Source organism: Embiotoca jacksoni, unplaced genomic scaffold (assembly GCF_022577435.1).
Source record: "Embiotoca jacksoni isolate LCO1_2020_lvr unplaced genomic scaffold, fEmbJac1.0.p SCAF_17, whole genome shotgun sequence".
Taxonomy (NCBI): domain Eukaryota; kingdom Metazoa; phylum Chordata; class Actinopteri; family Embiotocidae; genus Embiotoca; species Embiotoca jacksoni.
This window is the reverse complement of record NW_027185307.1, coordinates 9220292-9246952: the sequence shown is the minus strand read 5'-3', so window position 1 is coordinate 9246952 and position 26661 is coordinate 9220292. Positions and strand designations below refer to the sequence as shown.

The 26661-nt window shown below is 40.4% G+C and overlaps 1 protein-coding gene across 2 annotated transcripts; it reads right to left on the bottom strand.

Annotated features, from left to right (window-relative positions):
• Positions 1–5112: 5112 nt before the first annotated feature.
• On the bottom strand, positions 5113–26062 carry tlcd4a (TLC domain containing 4a). 2 transcript variants are annotated; one of them, XM_069151516.1, is made up of 7 exons: positions 25768–26062; positions 19238–19407; positions 17528–17617; positions 16008–16066; positions 15260–15354; positions 9957–10030; positions 5113–8503 (listed from the first exon to the last, which is right to left on the bottom strand). In XM_069151516.1, exons 2-7 carry the CDS (start codon positions 19390–19392, stop codon positions 8185–8187), a joined length of 792 nt encoding a protein of 263 aa, XP_069007617.1. In that variant the 5' UTR covers positions 19393–19407; positions 25768–26062; the 3' UTR covers positions 5113–8184. The 2 variants fall into 2 exon arrangements, with proteins under 2 accessions (XP_069007617.1, XP_069007618.1); XM_069151517.1 differs by lacking the exon at positions 17528–17617.
• Between the last annotated feature and the right edge of the window lie 599 nt (positions 26063–26661).

The window sequence follows — 26661 nt, the reverse complement described above, 5'->3', positions numbered from 1 at the left end:
TCTTTGTGATCTATATCCATTAACTTTAACAATTTGCTTGTGGTGATGAATAGAATGTTTGTATCCAATTTAAAAAGTTGGTGCCAGATTTGAACCGTTTTAGTGTTTGGAGTAAATATTGCCATGATACCCGGTCAAATGCTTTTTAAACATCTAGGGACATAATGATTGCTCCTGATTTCTCTTCTTTTTGATGGGATATTATGTTTAATAAGCGTCGTAAGTTATCGTCATAGTATTTTCCAGTGATGAATCCCGTCTGATCAGGATGGATGATTTCAGTGATTATATGATTGACTCTTCTAGCTAAGATTGCTTTTAGAATGGGCATATCCCCGTTCAGCAGTGATATTGGTCTATAGGACTGGCACTCTGTGGGGTCTTTACCTTCTTTATGAATTACCACTATAGTTGCCTCAGTCCAAGACGGTGCCGTAGTTTTAGATTATAATGCATGGTGGTATGCTTTTAGCAACAGTGGTGATAACATATCTTTAAAGGTTTTATAAAATTCATTAATATAGCCATCTGGTCCTGGGCTTTTATTATTTTTGAGCATTGATATCACCTGCTTGATCTCCCATTCCTAAATGGAGTCATCTAATTTCTTAGCTGCTGATTCTGGCAGTTCACTTAGCTTTATAGGATTGTGACCCTGAACTTTGATCACTTTGTGGAGGCTGGCGGGCAAAGTCATGCCTTTTTTCCTGGAATAAATACACTCTCACTAAAAAGTTTTCTAAACTAACCAGACACTGCATACAGTTAAATAGAATAAATTGGTGCAAAATGTATTGTACTTTAATGATTACAACAGCTTGGACACTCTTACACTGTTTGTCATAAATTATGTTACAGTGATTCCTAAAGTTAGATGCCTGTTAATCACAAGAAAAAGAAAAAAAAACAGGTTGGTACTTTTTAAGTACATTATGAAGGGGAAAATATGACTTTGGTTTTGTCAACCTACATAAAATTACACACGTCTTCAAAGCTTGCTGAAATCATTATAACACAGACATTTTTATCTTTTGTTTATCACCGTGCCTTGATTTTGTGGACATTGTCTTCCTCCATAACAACTGATTTTACCTTGTAAAAGTACAAGGTTTAGGAAGGAAGATTCCATCTCTGAGTATTTATGCTTCTTTTTTATCCAGGTAAGTCCAGTAGGAGATGGACATATAAAATAGTGGTTCCCAGTAAACAAAGGTAACAGAGCAGTTTGAGAGGTGCAGATGGATTGATTGCCTGCTTGAATTGTTGCTGATTTTAGCCTAATCCAAAATCAAAAAGTTCCCAGTGAGACTGCTATATCAGAAATCTGGATGGAACAAAAACTCCTGGCCTCCTTGAAGCTTAGAAATCTGCGCCTCAGTCATGTCAGTAGTCAGTCATTGGCAGACAGTTTGTTAGTAAAAAAAAAAAATTGGCAATGTCCCCCATAATCAACATCTCTTTCTCAGTTCTTCACATGAAAATATTTACTTCTTGAACCAGAACTTACTTCATAAATTTCTCTCTCTCTAGTTTAGTTTCACCCGTGAGCTTTAAGCCAAAGACCTTAAATGCGTGCCCTCTTGAAACATTGATAGTGTGCAGGAATGGAAAAAGACAAGTTTGATCAAATGTGATGATTGTGTAACAAAACACTGCAGGAGGCAATAATTACACACCAACTGAGGTTACAGGGAATAGAAAGACAGTCCAACACTGTCCTCTACTGGTTAATGCAATACATTATCTGATAGTTGAGAGCATCAAGGTTAGGTTAGGTAGGTTAGGTAGTTACTTTATTAATCCCCGAGGGGAAATTTTTTCACTACAGCAGCATACAGAAGCAATACGATAACAATAGAACAATAGAAAAGCAATAAAATAGCAGTAAAAAAATATAAAATATAAAATGCACAGTATATACAGTATATACAGTACAGTATATATCTATATATATTATATACAAACAACCAAGAAACACAGTCAACAGTGTTATTGTTGTGTGATGGATTTTGCCAGAGGTGAGTTATTGTACAGTCTAATTGTGGTCGGCAGGAATGATCTCCTGTATCTGTCCTTGTGACAGCGGAGCTGGAGGAGTCTTTTGGAGAAAGTGCTCTGCTTTCCCTGCAGCAGGTGGTGGAGAGGGTGGTCAGGATTATCCAATATGGATAATAGTTTGTTCAGCGTCCTCCTCTCCACCACCTTTTCCAGACTATCCAGATTGTAGCCGATGATGGAGCCGGCCTTCTTAACCAGTTTGTTAAGTCTGTTGGTGTCTCCGGCTCCAATGCTGCTCCCCCCCCTCCCCTTCTCTCTCCCTCTCCCCTCCCCTCCCCCTCTACCTCTCTCCCCCAGCAGACCACAGCGAAGTACAAAGCACTGGCCACAACAGACTGGTAGAACATCTCCAACATCTCGCTGCACATATTGAAGGATCGAAGTTTCCTCAAGAAAAAGAGTCGACTCATCCCCTTCTTGTAGACAGCGTTGATGTTGGTCTTCCAGTTCAGTCTGTTGTCGATGGACACACCCAGGTACTTGTACTCCTCAACCATGTCCACCTCCTCTCCCAGAACTCTCAGCGGTTGTGGAGCCGTCGTCTTCCTCCTGAAGTCGACCACCATCTCTCTGGTCTTGGCCACGTTCAGGAGCAGGTGATTTCTTCCCACCAACACCACAAAGTCCTCCACTACTGCCCTGTACTCATCCTCCCATCCATCCCTTATACACCCGACCACTGCAGAGTCATCAGAGAACTTCTACAGATGGCAGGACTCTGAGTTGTACTGGAAGTCAGTGGTGTATAAGGTGAACAGGAAGGGAGACAGAACAGTTGTTGGTCCTATTCCTGACAAAATGTTGTACTTGACAAGTAACTGAGACAACTTTTGTCACCTACAAACCTACAAATACATTCACTGACTAAATTAAAATTAGATTAATATTGCATTACTTTTTCATGCTTTACTCAGCACAGCACCAAAATTACACACGAATGCATAATTTTTAACACTATGCCTTGCAGCCCAAAATCTGTTGGGGACAAAAACTTTAATGGGATTTTTTTTTTTATGATGTTAAACTAAATAAACTAAGAAAAACAATAAAACAAAAACAATGTTATAACATGGTGTTATCACTGCTGTCTCCAGCTCAACACTTGTGACAACTAGGAGGGGAGATCTTTGAAGAAACACGACAGGGAGTATGGTCAACAGAATCAAGTTCAACCTCCAATTTTCCTATTACTTATCAAACTGTCGATCCAGAATGAGCACCCAAGCTCATCACAAGTATTCAACACCACACGTGGCTGGTAAACCCAATGACCACACTCTGCTTGGACCAAATTCCAGCCACCAAACAAATCTAGAATTAAACCTGAGCATCAAACCAAAGTAGCTAACCCAAAGGTTCCTCTAAACAAACAGCTCTCTAGCCAACCAAAACATCCCATGACCTGACAAAGAGGAAACCAAGCTCACACAGAAGCCCAGAGCAGGAGTACTGACGCTTATACCCAAGTTACTAGACCAAACTTCCAACTCAGACACACCACATTATTTGAAAGTGAACAACAAACTCACTCCAACAGCATTATGCTGTCTGAATCTGACCAGTCTCTGGATCTGCAGTATACTTAAAAAGGAAGGAAAGCATCTCGATCAAAGTCGTCAAATCTGGGAAGCAGGCAGTGGATTATAACCAGTTACCATGGAGGATTACTGCCCCGAGGCCTCGTGGTCATCAACTCTGAACACATCTCGCTAAAAGTAAAGCCATCCTCACAACCAAGCAGGGAAACACTTCTCCACAAACCTTCAATAGAACACTTGGGAAACACCAAACCTGGGGTAAAAGTGAACAGGAGAACCACCCCTGTACCTATGCTAACTACAACCATTGAGCTAACTAGCTGACTCAACCCTAGTCTTCGTGCAGTTAGTGATGGGGGTATTTACGCATGCCAAACCAGCAGTGTGAAGAAAGCAACTAGAAAGCTGATGACCCTCTCACAGCAACGGAGGTGCTCCCGAGCCAATGACTCTACCCACCTTCGTTGCCGCCTAATTGAAACACCACGAGCCCCATAGAGGAACCCGCTGCCATACCTAACAGGGGAAAAGTACTCCTGTTCGAAGACAACACAAAAAAACCCAAACACACAACACAAAGGGAACCAATTAGCAAACTCTCCTAAAAACTACACAAAAGAGGAACATAACTTGACATTTCCCCTTCTCAAAAAGTGGGTGAACAAACAACAAATCATGTGTTCTACTGATGTCGTCATCCAAAACAACTCATTAACCTACACTCCTGCAAGGCAAACCAAGACACTAGCCACTGACTGGCAGAGGTTAGAAATACACCAATTTAATCCGGGCCAAGTCACCACAAAAGGCCACATTAAGATCACATTCATTTACTCTTAATTTACCGGATGAGCGGATGAGCCCCCACTTGTCACAAACTGGCTCAACAAAGAGGAGGGGAGACGAGACGGGTTGAAATGCCAATGGCGAGTTTTATTTAAAATGAACAAAGTTAAATTATATAAAAAAAAAAAAAAAAAGAGGTGAAGATAACGCATGGATGGGTGACAAATGTGTATGCCAGCGTTAAAGGTGAAAGGTGAAGTCGACCAAACCAAACCAGGAGATGTGGAGCCTAGGCGAGAGACGCAATGAAACAAGGCTGGTATTTGTAGCAGTGGTGGAGGCCTACACGGGTGCCACCACTTTACCTTAACAGCCCTCCCTGACTGCAAGCTCAAACAGGAAGAGGCCACTTGAGCCACAGCAAACAGAAAGGGAGGGGGGGGCGTAACAATATGCGCTTTAAAATGCTTGGCATTATTTGTCAACATTTAGATTCCTTCAAATATGTCTTTAAAAACTTGAATCCAACCATGCAATGCAATTGTTACTTAGAAAATATTTACATTTTTTTTTAACAGCACAATGTGAGTAAAATTACAGCAGACAATAAAGGTCCAGCCTGTGCTAATGGTTTTGATCATATTCTTTGCTGCATGATGTGACCCATATTAAAGATATTATGGGTTCATTTAGGTGCCACAAATGTTATTTACTGAACGAGACACTTCACAGCAGTTAATTTGGTATTTATTGTCAAGAATAAATGAAAATGTAAGTGACAAATATTCTCTCATCTCCAGTACATTCATAGAATGTCACTAGACACTCCACCTACTCACAGATCCCCCCAAACAACATTGGGAAACACCAAGACCAGTTTAGCAAGCAGACAGCAGCACAAGGCTCTCCTTAAACGTGGCAACCGCTTTGTTTTGTGTCAGTTTCTCTTGGATTAATAAATTAAAGACAATGGTACACATATAATGCAAGATGCTCATAAGATACATTTTTATTTGCACTGCCCAGATTGTTATAAACTGTGCTGATTAGTATTCAAGTATTCCCTTACTGATTACTTCTGTGCTGGATATTATACAAAATATCTGCTTTACGATGTTGTCATCACATTATTATCATCATCTGTGGATTATATTATGTGGCACAGTACAAGAATAACGTTTAAGTAAACATTATATACATGTACTTAGAAAAAAAAAATGTGTCTAGCAAATGTAGATGCTATTTTGTTAACAGTGCAATCCCCATGCAATACCACATGCAGTTATAGAGGGTGCATGAAGAAGACCATATTGACCATGCATGAGCTTGCAAACTCCTCTGATTCTACCAGACCTGCTGCTCTCCCAAAACATGATTTCCATTTAATTCCAGTGACATATTGGCAGACACCCCATCCTGTCGAGTCTTTCACACCGTGGCAACATGCCAAACTAAACTGACCCCTGTCATATTGTGACTGGTCACAGCATGCAGAGATGACGGTAATAGAATCAATCTGAACCAGTGGATCATGGTTGCAATTTGTCACACTTATGAAAATCAAGTTTTTGAGAAAAAAAAAACAATAATAAAAAAAAAAAAACAGCATCAGCTGATGTATGTTTTCACCATGGAGCAGTAATGGCTGTAGCACGGGAACAAATACAGAAAGTCTTCAACTTTTACATAAAGTAAAAGCATAACAAAACAAAAAGCAAAAGCACTGAAGCAACCAGCTTCAACAAGCCTCTGTTTTACATCTGAAACTATATTACGAAGGCAAAACAATCACATTAGGCAGGCGTCAGACATGAAAAACACACAAGTGAAATCACTGAAAAACAACACACCTTTTCAGTGTTTTGAGGAGTTGGGTGTAACAAAATATTCACTGTGCAATCAGACATGTATTTTAAAAAGGCAACAAAATCAAATGCTGAGAATAGCAAGGCATACTTAAAAAAACTAACAATCCCTGTTTGTGTCACCAAACAGTTGACAGAAAGCGTTTGATGTACAGCTCATGTAAAGATACATCTACAATGAATATTCAAGTATGTATCGTAAATTATCGGTGAATTTGAACTTTTTTTGTTTCACAAATGACAAAACTTTGAACTAGATTCCTGTGTTTGTGTAGTAGGATGAGTCACATGAAACTGTTTTCTTAAAAGAATGAATCTAAGAAAACTATTAAAACGTGTTTTTTCACAACTTTCCTGTGTATTAATGTCCACTAAAAAGAAAACACAATCCTTGTTTCATTCCATGAAAAAATATGAAAATGATGTGTAACTTGAGGCAAAAGCTATTTGTATCACAATCCTGAAAAACAATTTAAAAATTGTTTTGACATATACAGAACTTACCATCTGAAATACTGACTATCGTCATTGATTTTACATTAACCTAAAACCTGCAAGAAAAACCTGCTCAGCTCACGCGCTGAATTGAATTTGCTCGCTAAAAGTTCCTAATGTCTTTGTGGAAAATCCACATTGTGGCATGCAGCTTGTTGGCAAACATCAAGTAATAAAATTAAAAGTTTGTGCCTAAAAAGGTATCATAAACAGGAAGTGTGAATTTTATAGAAATGCAAACTAGAAGTGTGTCAGAATCCTGCCAACATCTCCCACCAAACCCCTTGATAAAGATTTAAAACTATATACTCTTCTCTTTTAAACATTTCCCCTCAGTGTGAAATAAATATAATGCCAACAAAAAGTGTCAACAACATACTTTTGTTTAACCGTGATACCTTTTACCCCCAATTTGTGATATATTAGATATATATCACAAATCATGTGGATTAAAGAAAAATCAGATCAAGCCGCAGTATTTAAAATTTACGTCCTAGAATTGCTTAATGTCCGTGTACAAACACAGCCATTGACATTCAGTTTCCCTTTTAGCATTTCTAAGGTACTCTTTACATCAGTCTGCTGTTTGTTTATTAAGAGTTCTCTCATTATTTGTACCGTTAAAAACCCATTTGCCTTGACCGAGACAAAAGAAATAAACTACATACAGAGTACTGATGCCTGTTCAGTCCTACATTGTTCAAAATAACCATGCAGATGCAACCATGATTTATGATATTCCAATAAAACTTCCTAAAAGGCTGGCTTTTAAAATGAACCTCTTAATTGAATGGCAGTGTGTGTGAGTGATAAAATTCATACTTCTTCTCTTTGATTGTACTTAATCTAATCCAATTGTTTCTCAATCAAGTCTCCCTCAACAGGCATCTGACAATGATTTTATGGCACTGACTATCACTGTGGAGTCGCTAACTGTTTTGGAGGTTCCCTCACATCTTCATCATCAACATGAACTCATATTTCCTCATTTTGATTCTGCAACTCAGGCAGCAGTATTAATACAAAAACAAACAAAAGTATTTTTCTGAGCACTAAGTATGTAAAGAACAGTAAACTTTTTGACAATTTGTGTTTGGGCTAACAGTCCGTTTGTCCCAGGATGACCTCTTTTTAGTGGTAAATTGTTCAAGAGGAAAAATAATTGGCCATGCACAGAATATTGCTGAGAGGTCATTTCATGGCTTAGGGATGGCCAGTTAAATGGTCCATCAGTACATCTCAGTGACTGTGCGTACTTTCCGAAAAAGAAAAAAAGAATTCTCTATTTCCCTCTACATTCGGTCCTGTAATGTCAAGTCCTGCGTACGCTGCTGCTGAAGCAGCCAGACATGTAAGGGTCCAAACTGCAACTTGACATTGCACTGAGAGTTGTCATTTTGTCTCTGTTGTGGTATTTCCTCACCACAGACACTCTGGTTCCCTTAATCAGTCTTCCCGTTCTCCTGAGGTGTGCCAGCTTTGCTCTGGCTTGCCGAGCGCAGCACCTTGTAGCAGCCACGGGCAATCTTGTGCATCCACATAATGTTCATGATGTCCAAGCATATACTGGAGCAGATCCAGGCTACACGGCCACCCCAGGCCACCAAGTAGAAGGCCTCAGTCCCATAGACTGCACACATGCGACTGTAGTAGACGGGCATGACTGCGATGCGGACCATGAAAAAGACTACTGCCATGGCAACGCCATTCGCCATGTTGGGCCGGGAGGACTTGGGATAACCTAGTACCTCAAAGAACCAGCTGAAACAAAGAAAATAGTGTCTAGCAGAATAAAGATGTACACAGGGAAATGTTGAAGGCAATCACAAATAACCTGACACTTTACTATAAGTAAGAAAGACATTTAGGGAAGTTAGGAATGACTTCAAAATAAATGATTGAATATTTATTTGGAAAAAATGCCAAATAATCTCAACGCACCAGGTGAACAGGGAGAGAAAATGCAATTTGCAATTCACCTTCAGGTTATAAAAATGTCTAGTAATTAAAACAACCTCTGACGTGCAGTCCAGACCTTAAGTACAACCCCATTTCCAAAAAGACAACATATCAAATGTCGAAACGGAGAAACTTCATTGTTTTATGAAAAATATATACTTTTTTATTATTATTATTTGATGCCAGTAATGCATTTAAAAAAATGTGGCACAGGGTCAACAAACCCTAGTGGAACATCTCACAGCGAATAAGGTTAAGTAACAGATCAGTAACATGATGGGTATAAAAAGAGCATCCCAGAGGGGCAGAGTTCCTCAGTAGACTGTTTGGGCAAAAAGAGCAGTAATTTATAAATAATGTTCCTTAATGTAAAATTGCAACGAATTTGGGGATTTCATCATCTGGAGAAATCTCTCTACGCAAAGGACAAGGCAGAAACCCAATATTGGATGGCCGTGATCTTCGGGCCCTCAGGCAGCACCGCATTATAAAACAGATGATTCTACAGTGGAAATCCCTGCATGGGTTCAGAAACACTTCCGAAAACCATTGTCTGTGAACACAGTTGATCGCTGCATCAACAAATGCAGGTTAAAACTCTACCATGGATGTTTTTTGAAACATGTTGCTGGAATTAAATTTAAAATAAGCAAATACTTTCAAAAACACAATATTTATCAGTTTCAACATGACTTGTCTTTGGTCTATTTTCAGTTAAACATGGGTTTAAATGATTTGCAAATGATCACGTTGTTTTTATTTAAATTTTACACATCATCCCAACTTTTTTGGAAACGGGGTTGTATTTTAGCACTTGCACTCCTCCTGTTCTTTGGGCCCTGCTTCAGCACTTTCAATTTGAAATTACAGATAATACCTTAAAGTATCTCAGCTTTAATATGAGTAGATTTAAATCAATATGAAACTGTTACTGTGGGGGAGAACATTTGTCTACCAACTGTGTCTTGGGCATTTCAGTGTATGAAACTGGAGAATTCTAAAAAAAGAGGATATTTCATCATTAAGCAGGAGGATAATCCTAATCATGCGGCCAAAGCAATTTAAGAAATTCATAGGGTGAAGAGGTGGCATATCCTTGACTGGGATTGAGTCAATCACCTGATCTTAATTTGACTGAGCTGTAGGGCTAAATTTATTTCCCACAGTAACAAATATATGTACTATACTGATGTAAACCCACTCACGTCAAAGTTAAGACTCAACACTTAATTGTCATTAGTAAGCCAGTACATACCGCTGGTTCACACATGGTGTAGAAAACTCAGCAAGCAGACGGAAGTTAGCAAAATAAGGCAACATTCCTTGGCCCTGGAAAAATGAGGTAAAAAACAGGAAGACAAGGAAACATGAAAGGGACAAAAAAACACACATCGAGTCATTTGGATCAGCAGGCATGAACCACCTGCTCCACACAAACACCATTTCTTATCAGCATCAGAGAGGAAAAGCAACAGTTAGGTCTCCCATGAAAGCAAATATTTGATCAAATCATAACCTCTATAATTCATATTTAATTATGTAGTTCAAAAAGGTAAGATATAATTTCAGGGTAGGAGGAACTCAGGCCTAAAATCATTTGAAGCCCTTAACCAAATTTAGACCTATCTGACAGATCTAACAAAAGATCTCCTCCTTCAGGGCACAGGATTATACCTTCAGTTTTTCAGGCCAAAATTAGATCGTCATCTCTAATTCCCCTGCGTTCATCATTCTCTTCATTTATTGTGACCAGAATCTCCTTTACTATGGAGGATGCATAAAAAACTGGTGATGTACAAAATAAAAGATTCAAATGGAAAATGATTCATCCTTCACAGGTGACACTGGTCAACAAAATCTTCAGGATTTATCCTCTGGAGACTGAATATCGACAGCAAATATCATGGAAATCCAACTTTGGAATTGTGAGATCATTTGTAAGGTAAAAAAAAATTACAAATGAATGAATTGTCCTCTGGGAATCACAAATCTAAACGTCAATCTGGCCAGTACCTCCACGGGAAAGCAATGGACAAACAGATTAAACAGGCAACATTGGCATTGCTTTTAATGAGGCAATACAGGGTTTTGCCTAAAACAACATTATTAAATATCATAGTTAATTAGAAAATCTTGATTGGATACCCCTTAAAAAAAAAAAATAAAACGAGGGTGGATCCAAAGGTTCCGTGGCTGCTCCTGTGGTGCGCGAACAGTGCGCAGCATCATAACTTGCACGATGCACAGAGAAGCTATAGCTTTCTTGAGTACTGAAGGTTTCGTCGCTTGATCAAAATCAGCACCCGAGTTTCACATGCTTTTGTGAGCACTGGTCTGGCACATCAGACATTAAAGTTTGTGACAAAATATTGGGGAAAAGAAAGAAGTAGCAGGGAGTAGTAGTGGTGGTGGGGAGCGGGCGCATTGTCATGTTGGAGAATCCAAGTGCAATCGCACCATAGTTCAGGTCATTTCCACAGACGCCTCAGTATGATACAGTAGAACTCGGTGTCAACAGTCTGACCCTGGGGAACAAATTCACGGCGCACAACTCAAAAAAAAAAAAAAAATGGTTGCGTGCCTGGTCTGATGCACAATTTTTGGTTTTGGACAGTGACGTTCCACCCTTCGAGAATGCGAATGATACTCAAAACACTTCTCCAGGCTCACTACTTCATTGCTGTAGGTTTCCTGAAGCATTTCAAGGGTCTCTGTTGCCAATTTAAATTTTTTTTTTGGACATCAAATTTGATGTGCACATTCTGGTCATGTCCACGGGGAAATCGCAGACACACTCGGACCACTGCTCACAGAAGCACATGTAATATAAGTGCTGATTTTGAAGCGAAGAAGAAACTTGGGAGTACTTACTCATGAAGAGTATAGTTTCTATACTCCATGCACTTCATGGCTCTATGCACGCAACAGGAGCAGTCTCTAAATATTTTGTCTTTTCACTCACAAAACAGAAAAACATTACTCAAACATACGAGGGAATTCATCTGAGTAACATCTCAACATTGAAAAAATATTGGGCACATATCAACACAGCACACGATTCACGTACAACTATACAAACATCCAGCCAGTCACTAGATTAAGGCGCAACCAAAAGCCATGCAGAGTAAAAAAAAATTAAAAAAAATCAATATGTTCAACTGCTAAATGTCACTGTTTAAAAGAACAGGTCCCGAATTCCACTTTGTCTGATGTATGTGATCATCCTGAGCTGGTTTCAGCTGCTGCTAAATAAAAGGAAGATGATGCTTTCAGGACACCCAATCTTAAACACCGTTGATCAGTCCCACCTCGCAAAAATAAGAAAACTGCGACATTAACCACATAAATTTGAATTATGAGTTCTGATTGAAAAAGTGCATTCGTGAGACAGAGTTGCAATTTGAATCTTAATTCTCTCAACAGTTCCAAAGTTGAACTTTGTGTTCTTGACTGCTGACAAATTCAGAACGTCAGTCAAAATCTAAAATAAAATCGCGGTATTAGTTTTTCACTACAAAACCCACAAAGAACACATAATTCAAGGTTATTGGGCTCACAGCTTTACTTTTGCAGCACGTGAGAGAAGACTTACCGTCAAGGCTGAAACAGAAGCTGGTCATTGAGACATACTTACTACATGATACAAACAGGGTACCATCTGCATTGCAGTTTATGTACCATATGATGTGAACCCTCCACCTAGCAAGAGAACGCTAGTACCTCTAGGAACTGGTAAGTCTATACTGTGACTGGGCATCATATCTGCTCAGTACAACACAACAGCAATAACAGCAGACAAGACAGGAATTTAGAAGTCCCCATCTAGATCACGACCTGCTCTTGGTTTTCTGAACGACACACCATCCTTGTAGTAGTTTTTGCATGAACGAGGATGACACAACCCAACTTGATCTTGGTAGTTTTTGCATGTAGGGCTTTAAGAGGGGCTATTTATGTTAAAGTCAGCAAAGGACACAGAGACACACAGATATATTAGAAGAAGATGCCACGACAGTTGGAAGCAAATAAGAAGCAACACTTGCAACACAGAAGAAAGCATGCGTCTAAGATTTACACAGCAGTTATAATGTCTCCATGTTTTGGATTAAGCTATACGTGACTGTTAAAACACACACAAAAGATGATGCTGCTATTCAAAAAATTGATTAAAAAAAAAAAAATCATCAAACACTTTCTTGACCAAGACATTTATGACTACTCAATAATTAAGAAACGTACCAACAAGGTCATGACATTAAGCCGATTTGTATTCTCTAAGTACATTTCATTAGGCCTTAGACTTCTCAATTCTTGGTAGAATTTACTGAGTATTTGACATGAACACACTCAACACATTAACTAAGAAGACTGACAACATATGACAAATCTGACTGGGTACAAAACTAAATAAAATGAAATGAATGACATCAGGGGGTGGGGCCAATCTTTTGGGTACTTTGACAGCAAATGGAATACAGCTATGATAATGTGGCTCACAATTATTTTTGATTTTCCATCTTAGTTGACTAATGTGGAGCATTCCTTCTGCTATCCCACATGAACTTCAGATGTAGTCTGAGAAAACAGTCACGAGTGTCCAGTAACAGTATGGCCTGCTTCATCTCATCTATTTTAGATACAGGTGCTTGCTCCGTTTCTACAAATGAAAGGCTGGATTTACAGTCTGTTCAGAAATCAGAATTTTCTTTTTAATCACTTTATTATTAAAATTATCATTTTACAATAAAGAAGGACAAAATTATTTGTGTAACATTAACAAAGAAAAACAAATCTATAAATCCAGACCGTGACTGAAATAGTTGTAAGATTTTTATTTTTAAACTAAATGTGTGGCTGAAATCAAACATCTATTGTGCTGTAACCAAGATTTTATAATAATTTGGCATTGGTAAAGTAAAAACAAAAGTACAGTACCAAGACATGTAAATGATATACAGTATTTGTATCCAAAAATAGATTAAGTATGTGGACTCGGAGGCAAATCAATTCACACTGTATGTAGTTCTTGCATCTTTACCTATGTGGAAAATACAGAGCATTTATTGTGGGGAAAACAAACTGAATTCACTGTAAGTGTGCCTAAACTAAAAATGTAATTATAATAAATTATAATGCAAAAGACTGACTTTAAGAGCATTAACAACAGCATTTCTTTAGTCGGTTCAAACTCAGAGTAGACCTGACAGAATACATTCAACATGGTATTTGAACTATCTTGTGATGGACTTTGCCATCTTGAGGTTGGAGGAGTGTAAGATAGAGAAAGAGGAGGCAGAACTAGGCTCTGGAACAATAAACACACAGGTGGAAAGTACTGCAGATAGGCAGGGGAGTAATTGAGAAAGTTAAATACCATTTGTTGGCATGCACAGTAACAAGAAAGGAACCCTGTCTGTGTAGAACGTGTCCAAGCTACCAGCATGCACAGTGGTTAAGCTCAGCATTCAGCTCTGCTAAACTCAGACAAGTTCAGCTTAGGTCAGAGTCGCATAACATTAACAATGGGGAGGGGGGGGGGGCGGTAAAACAAACAGAAAGCACAGACACTGTAAGGGCAAGGTGAGAGGGGAGGCGAGGGGAGGGGAGGGTTCATCAGCCAGTACCATCACTGAGCATTCCATGCAAAAAATACCATTGTCATTCATTTCCTTAAATTATGCAACAGATCCTAGCGACCTAGAGGGTTTCAGATTGAACCAAGAGTGAACAGCGCAGCCCATAAATGCTAAATCGACTGAACTATCGCCACATCAGGATAAGAGCCAACTGTAGGCTGGCAATGCAGCAAAAAATAAATAAATAAATAAATAAATAAATGAGTCACTAATTCTTTTTTCAGGTGAATTGTGTAATATTATGAGCCTCGTTTCAATACCCGCAGCTGATAAAATGATTCACAAAAACTTAAATGCAGCCTTCACACCAAATACTACAAGTGTTTTACAATGCAGCTCTAACAATTGATGAACCAGAATGAAACGTCAAACCACATTAACACCCGTCAAGATTATCAGTGTTTTTCCTGAAATCCTCACAACATAAAATTAAAAAAATCTGCCACGTTCTCGCAAGCTAACGACTGCAGGAGAAGCAACAAACATTCAAATACTTACACACTTTAATAATGCCAAATCTTAGCAGGAAGGTGGAACACACTGTCTCATTGATGCAGATGTAGCATTTGGTACTGTAAATCACCAACCAGTAAGAGCACTTTACTTTCTGGGAGGCTTTTTTTTTTATTATTTCTTCTGAAAGCAATAAAGACAAAAAGGTGAGTCTAATGAAGTTTCCGATGTGTTTGCACAGCTTGGGCTTCGTCACTTGCACTCGTACTAGCCACGCTGACCCGTGCCTTTTGCGTATTTAACTAAGCTGCGGGAGATTCATGGCCGCACGGCGACAGTCGCGCACCCTGACTGAATGGTGGCTGAATTAGTTAAAAACACCCAGCTTAACAGGACACAGCTGTTCACCCTTGGTTGTCTCCTTCCCATCTTGCCTGCACGTTCTGCTATTGGACAATAGGGCACTCACCAGTACATAGTAGTAAGCATACAACGCTGCCAGATGGTGAACTACAAAAAACTTGTCGCCTATCGCCTTCCAATAGTAAAATATTAGCAGCAGATCTGAAAAACAAAAGTAAAGGGGAAAGAGAGAAAGAACATGTCACTGGTATTAACACAGCCGTGAAAGTGCATACAACAGATAATAAACATACAGGTGTTGAAACTAAAGTGAGTGATCCAAGTCATTATTTTTATAAAGCACATTTAAATACAACAAAAGCGGCCTCCATCAAAAGTTGTCATTAAAACAAATGAAGTAGAAATTAAAAGCAATATGGGGGCAAAATAACAGAACAAAAATACATGCGCACGGCATAATGAGCAAAAAAATTAATCAAAATTAAATTGGGTTTTATCTAGAAATGCCAGAGAAAATAAATGTGCTTTCGAGATTCGAATAGCGCTGATTCAGTGACCGGAACAATCAACGAAAGGTGCGGGGGGTTTAAAGGTCAATCAGATAAGACTGGGCGGTTCCAGTTAAGCATTTATACACAAACAGTAAAACCTTATAATGAACCCTATCCTGAACAAGCAACCAATGGAAGGATGCCAGGACCAGTCAGGAGACGAGCAGCAGTACTCTGTACATTAGTGTCTGGCCCATTTCAACATACAAAGAATTACTAAACATCAAGTTTATCACATGTAATTACATGCACGTTCTTTTAGTCTGACAAACATTACCTGGGGAAACTGTATGTTTCTCTTACCAGATATGAGGTAGCCTGTTGTGATGGCAACGTTAATCTTCACCAGTGTAGGATCTCCCCTGTTGAAAGAACACAGTTGGTTTGATGTGGTGTGTGCAAATCTTTGTGTCAACATTGAGGTGTCGGAAAATATTTTGATGGTGGCAAAAACCTTTCCATCAGACTTTTCATCAAACGCAGTTCTGACAGCAAACATTTCACTAAATTCAATCAGAAATTGAACCAATTCACCCTTGTTCTTCCTACACCTGTGAAACTTACCATTTTAGCACGTGATTGATAAAAGTGGAAACTTTACCATTCAGAATTCTTGGTAACAATGAAAGAGTGCGTGTGTTTTTTCACACATAATTAAATGCAAGCAGGTTTCTTATTTCTAGCCAATTGATAAGACAACTGTGGCCCGCAGGTTTTAGCAGCTCGAGCTCACCAGCAAGTTAAGACTAACTCCCGGAAAACATAAAAAAAAAAAAAAATGTGTTTAGAAACAAGAACAATTGATTTCATACGCAATATAAAAGGGGACAAGGACCAGGAGACTAAAACTGAAGCTACACGTTCCAGGCAAAAAGTCTACATCCTCACAAGCTGATCTTTGCAGAGGAAACTGAGATGAAGAGCATTGTTCTTGTTCAGAAAGCTAGATCTATATCAGTGTTTGAAATAAAATAATAAAAGTAATTAAAACATAGTTAAGGCTGCAACAATAGCTAATTTAGTTCATTAGATTAGATTAGAGTAGTTCGATAATTGACATTTTAGACTGTGCCCTGGACTTTGGGAAACACCTACTTGGCATTTTTCATAGGTTTCAGACATTTTAAAGACCAAACGGCTAATTGATTAATTGAAAAATATTCCAACAGATGAATTAATAATGAAAACAATCATTAGTTGCAGCCCTAAGCATAACCCAATCACAAATTGTTTCAGTTTTACAAGGGAACAAGCTCTGATAATGAGGACAAACGTGAGTTTTGACAAATGTAATTATCTATGGTGAGGTACTGGCTTGGCTGATCGTGTTGGAGGATAACGTTTCCCACTCGGACGAGGCAGCGAGCATTATCTTCAACTATGATATAGGCGATGTCAAACATAGTGGATGGGAGTTTTTCTGATATAACTTCTTAACCCCCAATATAATAAAGTTCGCTTGTTATGCTCGTACTTTATACCGTAGGTAATCAGGTCATAAGCCGAACATGCTGTTCTTCATACCTTGCCTTAATGCGAGTAAAGTCTGCATTTAATCTATTCCACTTTTGTTTACTAAATGGTTTTGGTTTTGGACAGAATAAACAAAAGAGATAACAACCAACAAATTATTTGTAAGCCTAGAATCCCGTATCCACACCTCTTTAACATTTAAGCCTGACAGACCTGCTATGCCTGCGTTTGCTTGACTGTAACTATCCAAGTATTATAGGAGGAAAACATTTGATATTCTGTATAAAATTGACCAAAGTTTGGAGGGTAAAGGTTAAAAAAAAACACAAGATTCAGAGCTAAACTCTCACCAGACTGGGTCTTCATTGACGGCATCATCAAAGAACAAGATGTAGAGACAGAATAATCCCACCAACAGTGCGTGAAATGTGGACACCGTCCTGAAATGAAAACCAAAATACACCCAGCCATGATGAGCTACTCTTCTTAAAAACAGGCAGGTGCTCACACATGTCAAAGATTGTCCAAAGGAGTGGCATATATTTATCTTTATTCATGAAAAGGTCCTTCAAGCCGCTTGGAGGTTCAAAGAGCTGAATTTTTAGTACTCATGGTGGATCAACTGATTGCTTGTCAGGGCTGCACACAGATTCAGACCAATTAGACTAAGAGATTAAATACTGCTGGAGGGTCAGGCAGAGCGGCGCACACAGTCCCAGTCAATCATTCAAACAGTGAGACCGCCCAGCAGTTCTCAGCAATCAGACAGTCAGACAGAATGACAGCAACTCTGACTGTAACAGAATCCGTAAAGTCAGGCAGCTCAACAGGGATCCCCCATGGCCTGGAACAATCTCCAGTAATCATTCATTTTCATTTACTCATAAACCATGTGACCATTTCAATTTCACAAGTGCTTTCATGAGTAATAAACTGAGCATGAGAGAAAATGAGATTAATGCATGCCGGATCCCTGTTGGACATTCAGTGGCCTTCAAGCTACAGCTTTCACCGTCATTGTCACAGTGCGTCAAGATCACAGCAGCCTGTCTGTCTCACTCAAGACAAAAACATACAGTTGATCAGTTTACATAGTAAGCACATGTTATTGCTTGACTCTGGGGGATGTTACAACACTGCTAGATAAAAGTCTTTCATGGGGCACAAGATACATATTAGTAGTGAGATCATAGATGAGCTTCACATGATAACTGCGGTAGGGTCTACGGCCTTGTTCAGACCAGATGCTCTGGTGGCTCAGATCGGATTTCTTGCATCATTCATAAAGCGGCACACGATGACGACGACGTCGTTTTCAGAGTGACAGAGTGAGCAGAATCTGTGCCATCACGAGCAGAGCTATCGGAGAGTGGAGATTTTGGCACTGTGGAGGACAACGAGAACAGGAGTCCGCGGACAGATGCCGAGATAAATTGTCTGATGGCTTCCAGCAGCTGCGTCATCACCAGCGTAGCTAGGCAAACGTTGTTACCACAGCAACACATGCAGAAGGTTTGGTGGTGTCTGGACACACCAAATTTGATCTGTGCAGAAAGTCTGTCACAACAAATCCAATGTCAACAATAAATTTGGTGAATAGCATACACAATATGCATGTTAGGCATGAAAAGCAGGTTGCAAACATATTTTTCTATGAAAGCACAAAAAGATAGGGGAACCATTTTGCATGAAAGAGTCCAATATTTGTATGCTTTACAATCTGTAAAAAACTACTTTACTGTCAATCACATGCTAAATGTCAAAATAATGAGGTTAAATTGGCAAAGATACACAGCTGAGGAAGGGTTAAAAACAGAAACGCCATTCCAGTGTGTTTTCTCCACAGCTCTTGGCACCTTGAATAAGTGGCATTGCAAACCACACGATGCATCCATATGTGGCTCAGACACTTGTGTCACAGGAAATATGTGGATTTAAGGTCAAAATAAAAAATAAAATAAAAAAAACCTCTGTCCAGCACCTGAGCTGAGAGCAGTGTCACACTCTATTCTGTACAAAGGATAGAAATAGTCACACTTGTCATGATCATGTTGGGTCACCTTGAGTTCCATTCCACCTGCTGCTTGTCACTGAGGCCAAGGAAGCCCGGGCTGATGCGCATGGACATCCAGGGGCTGACTTTGTGGAAGAGCCACTGGAAGGTGAGGAAGCTGGTCACCGAGATGGTGAAGATAAGCTGGCTGAATGGGTCCATGGCCACCCAACCCCACTGTGGGAGGAGAGAGAGAACGAGGGCAAGGGTTAGAAACACTTGGAAAGTTATTGTGTTTCATGATGAAAAAAAAAAAAAAAAAAAAAAAAAAAAAAAAAGTTACTAAAAAGATCAGTAGGTGGTGGCAATGTGTCAGAAAAATCACACCTGCCAGAAGAGGCCCCGTCATTTTCTTACTCATCTCAAACAGGAGAGCAGGAGAGCTGACCTCAAACAGAGAAGTGTGGACAATGAACAACCATCATGACATTTTGATAATAATAACAGTCATCTAAATTGTTCCTTTTCCTTCTTCATGCCCTCAGAACCTGAAATAAAAACTAGCTAACAGGCTGAAAACATGAATTTTGTAACGACAAGCATAGAAGACGTGTGTCAGCTCAGACAGAAGACAGAAGTATTTAAGTTGTGCTGTGTGCTGATACCGATCATTGTGGTTTCAACACACAGCTCTTGAGACCACACACACACCACAACCCTTCTTCCACTTAAAAGCTCGACAACAACTACAAGCGTGTGAAAAGGCACATTAATTTACTGTATGCTTTTGAGTAAGCCGTGATACAGACTTGGTAAACTACAGCCTAAGTATGTCCTTTTAACCCACCCTGGACTTTGCTCTATTTACCATGCACCCAAACACACACACAGCAGTGGCCTGTCATCAGAATAACCATTATAGCGTGTCCTCCTTTACAACTACAGTACATGTAATGGAGCTGCACGCTGAGTGACACTTAAGTTCTTGCAGTGTTTTGCAGGCCAGAGTCTATCTTCAAACTGACAGTTTGTACCTCCGCCGTTACCGAGTAATACATGTTGGTTTCAGAGCATAATAAAACTAATGTAATGAATGAATGATTGAAATTACTATTATGATCACAGTCGTGTCATGATAACACACTTACATTGTGTGGCATACACTTGCAACAGATGGCCCAGTGTAATGGAAGGGAACGAAGTGTGTCTGTCGTGAACAGAAAACGGATGCAGCCTGTTGGTTTCCACACGTGTCCTGCTTACAGCTCTATTAAAATGTCCCCAAAGCTACAGTTGGAGTTGGCGCTGAATATTCGTCTTCTGAATCTGGCCTCGGTCACTGTCAAAGGCTGTGAATGTCACCGAGTCACTGTCGCTCACACACATTATGGATAATCACCTCAACACACAGAGAAAGCAGGACATGTCTAGGGGCAAAGGCTCGATTCGATGTAGGTCCCAAAAGCTGTTTCCAGTAGATTCAGTCATGTTCTTTGCAGTCCTGCTACAGAATAAAGAACCACAACTTGGGACACAACACTGTTTCACATTTTTACACGACAGTTTCACTTGTCTATTAAATGTTGCACAATGTAAATTCTATTTATACATATAACATATGTACAATTTCATAGATAAGATTTAAGGACAGACACAAGCCCATTCAAAATTACGAGGTCAGTGGGAAGGGATTTTGCCTCATCGTTAGGTTTCTAAAGCTCTGTGCGGGAAAGGGATGTTTATGTAGTCACTGTGACATGCTGGACAGCGGGTCACTGTTGGCAAACTTGTAACAAAGACTGGAGCCAACGGGTGCAGGGGCAAATACTTTGATAAGCAAGGGTGGCTATGCTAATAGAAAGAGGCTGTCAGGTGTTCCAAGATTAACCAAGTCTCAAAGATGGGAGTGATGCCTCTCATAAACACCTCTGGGACATTACTAGTTGTGGCCAAAGAGGAAGGAGCTCAGAGTTGAATGCCAAGGTTCAGTTCTATGTTATTTTGATTCTCCTCAATCAAGTATGTCAATACATATTTCTGTTCAACACGTTAGCTGGTCCTCTGAGACTTCTTCTTGTAGAGTTGACCAGCTCAGTGGCTTTCATCACAAATTAGCATAACAAACAGGATGTGATCCCAAAAAACCTGTCCATGAGTTATTTCTGAATTGTTCTTTTCTATTGTTTTATGAATACCGTAGTCCTTTCCTTTAGTTCTTTTCTTCATCAATCACTTGGTGACGGCTTGCACAGAATGTCCAGTTCTGTATGGTTAAGAATCAGAAACTATATGTGAGCATGTACTCCCATATTCTGGCTTCCAGGCATTGCCTCACAGGCCAAACATTAGGGTAGAGTCACAAGGCAGATCCAGATTTAGTGCACAACCTTCATGCAACCACAAGTTTCTCTACCCAACTCGTGCACAGCTTTGCCATGACATTATAACAGGAAGTCACACCCACAGCCAATAGTATGAGCATCACATTCAACATCTGTGGTTTGGGACGGTAGCAAAATGGCCTCCAACAGATTTTCAACCAACATATGATGTTGAGTTGGTTTTCCCAAAGATGTCAGATCAGTCAATTTTTACAACTGATCAAAATCCTGATCAACACTGAAGGCATATCTGGAATCAGTGTAGACTGCTCCATCTTTGCTCATAGTTGATTATAAGCTCTTGTGAGGGCCAACAATCCTGCAGCTTGAGATAACAGTGAGATAATGCTGAGGCCTCGATGACTTCCTGTCATTCCCTTCAGTGTAGCCCAGAGGATGTTTAGTATCAAGGCAAATTAACAGTGTAGAGAACTTTATCAGGATTATGTATTGATGTCTGCAGCAAGTCCGAACTGTGTTGTGCTCATATCAATAGTAATCCCGCAATCAGTATGCTTAGCATCATTTAAAGGAAGAGGAGTGAACACAGCACTTCAAAAATGTGCATGAACTGGAAGGAATCATCACTTCATAGCTTGACCGTTGTGTTGGTGTCCTATGCCGAGTAGCAGAAGGTATTCGAAGATTTGCAACACTGCATGGGTAACAGGCACCACACAGTCATGACCTACGACTATGGGAGAAGATTTTTAAATGATGCCAACTGCGACCCCTGTTCTCGGACAACCTGACTTCTGGCGACACCCGAGACCAATAATACGCAACAAGGCTGTAAGAAGACCCAAGATTCTGGACTGGGATGCCTGTAACATAGCCGTCCTTCTCATGCACATGCAGATGAAAAAGCAGACGATAGTCTAGCAGCCCCATGGCCGATGCCGCATGGAGTGCACGCTTCAGATCTTAAAAAGCTTTACACAGTGGTTCTTTCCATTGCGCTGTCGGTGGAGCAGAAGTGTGTCTGCCTGTAAAACAGAGTCCATTACAGTATAAATCCAGGCTTTTTTCAAAGAAGAACCTATCAACAATTCATGAGCATACTATAGGAGGAGGCTTCTACCTGGAAACCGCTAATCTTCCAGTTGTCCTTTTACCACCAGAGCATATACACTTGGACTCTCACAAATACTTGAGCCAGGCCTGTTCAACAGTTTTGTTTACCTTTAAATGTAAATGCAAAAAGATAATGAATTTATGTTTGCAAAGGAATGGCTGAGCACAGATCAATGACTGTAGTGCGTGGAGTTAGAAACCAACAATGCACAAATGGAGTGAGTATCTGGCACAATTGGAGCTGTAGGTACTACACTATTGTCAACAGCTTGCAAATCCTGAAGGAATCTCAATTTGTCTGGATGCACTGGTTTTGGAATCAGCATAACATGGGTGTTGCTGGGGCTACTAATACTACTAATGACTTAGTGGCTGACTTAAACCTTGCCATGAGCTTTAAGTTAGTTTTTGTGAGAAGCAGAGTTTACCAAAGCCGCGTGGTTCTTATGTTTAGCCTTTAGAGTGGCAGGGACTGCAGAGAGATCAGATAGGGGCTTGTATTGTTATGAAAGAGGTGGCTGGCTGCTGTCATATAATATGCTTGGTGGCGTGGAAATTTGTTCACTTAGTTGCAATACATGCAGGTCATCACCCAGACTTTAAAATGTCGGAAAATAGTGAAAAAATCTTTCCATAGCAAAAAGTGGAGCATAAAATGTAACGTTTTGACCCAGCCAGTAGCCCCCAACCAAAAGATATCCTTCAATGTCATGCAGGACTAACAGAACCAGAAAGATATTCACATTTAACAGACTGGAAACGGAGAAGATTAGTATTTTATAATTTGAAAAAAATCATAAGGATTAATCAATTATCAAAATAGTCGGTGATATATTTTCTTTCAATCGACTCATCAATTAATCAACTGATTGTTGCAGCTTTACTGCATTTGACTATTATATTTACATCAGCATAACATGATTTCCATTTCATTTATTGTATGCCTGCCAGTCTGTTTTAAAACACTGATTAAAAAAAGTGTCTTCCCGATATGACGACACAACTAGAAATGATCACAATGTCAACATTAACAGATAGCTTAAGTCTGCCTTAAAACAACACCGACGTGCCCATGTGAACAAGTCAATAGGTGTTGGATGCTCTAACTATTCCTACTCTCCATACTGTCCCTGAAGCTTTTCCCCAGAAATGTGACTATCCAATTAGAAAATGACCAGAATGTTTTTATTTCAGTGGGGATAAGCACAGCTTAACGACAGGCTAATACTTCTGTTACTTTTTCTATATTAGGGTATTAAGTGTGACCGGTATCATCCCAAACACACACACACACACACACACACACACTGGTCTGCCCTGTGCTGGTACATGAAATAAAGGGTAATTAGCACAGGATGGCTCAATAAAATCCATTTCATATTTATATATAATTCAGTTAAGAATCTAGGCCTTGTGCTAACATAACTTGTAACAGCTCCCTGTGCTACATCGCCTAAAGCCACTGTTAGACCCCAAAATCTATTTGTCACATCTATATTCGGATCAAAAGTGAGTGCTCTCTATAAGACAACACAGATCCAAATATAGCAGCTCTGCGTGCACTCTGGCTCGAAGCCAGTAAATGTATGTCAGTGAGAAAAGACCACAGAAGCCACTGCGAGTGGAAACTGTTTTACGGGAGGTGCATGGAGTTGTTTACGTGAGGGCTGCATTTTGTAGGAAGTCACGTCAGTTAACTTTAAAGACATATTTACATTTCCCCTGCAACAGAGCAAAGTATCTCCTGGCACAGGCACACACACACAAAAACAACATATCTCAGTCCCTGCTGCTTGGTGATTCTATACCTGCCTCTGTTCCTGCGTTACGGCAAAGAAACGCTTGAGGACAAACAGTGAGCTTCACTGAAACATTGAAGCCAAGAAAAAGTCACTGGGGAACTGAAAGGCCAATTCCAGAGTCAGCTCCTTTTGTCTGCCTGTTGTGCATTAGTGGCCAGTGATCACCAGTACTTTAATGTAGCATGCTGCAAGGTAGAAATACTTTTTTTTGTTTTGTTTGTTTGTTATTAGAGGGACACTTTGATTTTGACTCCAGAGATATCAGAGTAAAGCCACCTTCTGTCATGCTTTCACAGAGAGAAGTGTTTTACATGCACAGATGCATGTTTGTGTCCTGCATGTGCCACACAGGACCTTGCCGCCAAGGGCAAATGGGTACGAAGGTCAACTTAAGGATACAGGGAGGAAACAGCTGAAGCACCCTGGTGAACACAGCAGCAGGCTACACGTGCACACAGACTCACTGAGTTGCAAAAGCTCAAATGAAAGCCACACAGTTTGTGGTTATATCAGGAGAGGAAGAAAAAAAATCACAAAACAGGTCTTCTGAAGGAACATAAAGCTGCTTGCACACTTCCTGGTAAATGTGTGGACTTGTGAAAGGGCTGTATTTTATTACCCTTAATTCAAGATGGACAAACGAGAAGGTGGATGAACCTAAAAACCAATCAAGAGTCAAATAATTCAGCTGATCACAACAGCAAATTATTTTAAGGAAGACATTTTCCCTTACAGCTTACTGTAGTCATAAAACAACATGAATGTAAACCTAAAACAAAGTCCATAGTGTCAGAAGAGCAGTGTTTTTCAGACCCCCACTGATGTATTATTGTCAACCACTGGAATAGAGAGTAGCATGTGTGGGTCCGCCTTCAAGACAGGCCTGCTCGATATTTTTCTGGGAAATGAAAAGCGATATTTCCACTGAACAGGCCTGAAACGGGGGTTCTTCCTGGACCCGGTTTTGCCAGCTTATACGTTCCTGTAACGACCGGCAAACGCACTTGCGTAACACGGATGGACCTCCTTTTAACGAGCAACCTATAGCCCTACGAAAATAACCCACGGCATGTGCATCACCGCACGTTTTCTCCGAGATGGTGAGCAGAATCGACTGGCCGAAGCGAACATGCAACAATCAACAAGGTCACGGAGGAATTCGGATGGTTCTTCCTGGCAACGAATCGGGTCGGCTCCATACAATGGCACACACACAAAAGGCCAGTTCTCGCCGCATTGCCTGGCCAGCTTCTGGGGGATAACGCTGGCCTGCTCGTGCGTCTGTGCACCAGCTTCCATGTACGGAAACAAGAGTCAATGAAAAAGAAAAGGTCCTTTACCTTATGACTTTCATTAAGATGATTTGCGTCTCGCTCCCCTCAGCTGCTTACGGTTTCCAGGGTCGCTCGCCGAACCGTGCGTGTGGAGTCGAAGCCACTGCCATGTCGAGTCATTTTTGATAAACAAGACAGCCCGCCTCCAGCTCCACACACGCGCTGACAACTACCTGTGGGGGGTGCGGAGGGGCTGCGGGAGCTGGAGTACCAGGTTCTGTTGTGTTTACCGAGGATCCCGACCTACGCGAAACGTGCATAATTGCAGAGGTGCAGATCGGGCAGCTCGACGCTCGATTACAGGGATGAAGGGGAGAGAGAGGGGAGGGGAGGAGAGGAGGGGAGGAGGGGAGGGGAGGAGGGGTGGTGGTGTGTCAACCAACCAACTCTCGCTCTCCCCTGTAGGGCTCGAATTACTGCTGAATTCTTAAAGACACACAAACACACACGCACGCACGCACACACACACACACACACACACACACACACACACACACACACGCACACACACACACACACACGCACACACACACACAGTGGTCTTCCCAAGAACACTCAGTGTGTCTATTTATAGCCCAGGCTTGTTGGACTCATCCAAGGGAAATCACACACCAAAAGACAACCAGCAGTAAGGACAACCACTGGTCTCAGATTTAAAAGCTTTTATTGATATCATCAGATGACTGCACCACTAAAAAGCCTTGAGAAAAACCTCATTTTATCATGTCATAATTTGTCACAAACAGGTCCTGCAGAGGTTTTTTTTTTTTTTTTAATGAACACAGCCTGGTGAGCGGCCCAGAGGGAAATATAGCCGACAAGCAATAAGGGTACCGTGGAAGCACTGGCGGCACAGCATCAGAGGGGAGTATAAGGAAGCTGCAGAAATTACATTCCCTC

Bases quoted from the DNA above. Each gene is read 5' to 3' on its own strand.
- tlcd4a (XM_069151516.1), bottom strand. From the start codon at position 19,392: ATGGACCCATTCAGCCAGCTTATCTTCACCATCTCGGTGACCAGCTTC. The intron at 17,618-19,237 runs GTGACCCAACAT...TTTTCATTTCAG, and splicing joins CAGGTGGAATGGAACTCAAG to GACGGTGTCCACATTTCACG. The intron at 16,067-17,527 runs GTGAGAGTTTAG...TTCTTTCAACAG, and splicing joins GTCAATGAAGACCCAGTCTG to GGGAGATCCTACACTGGTGA.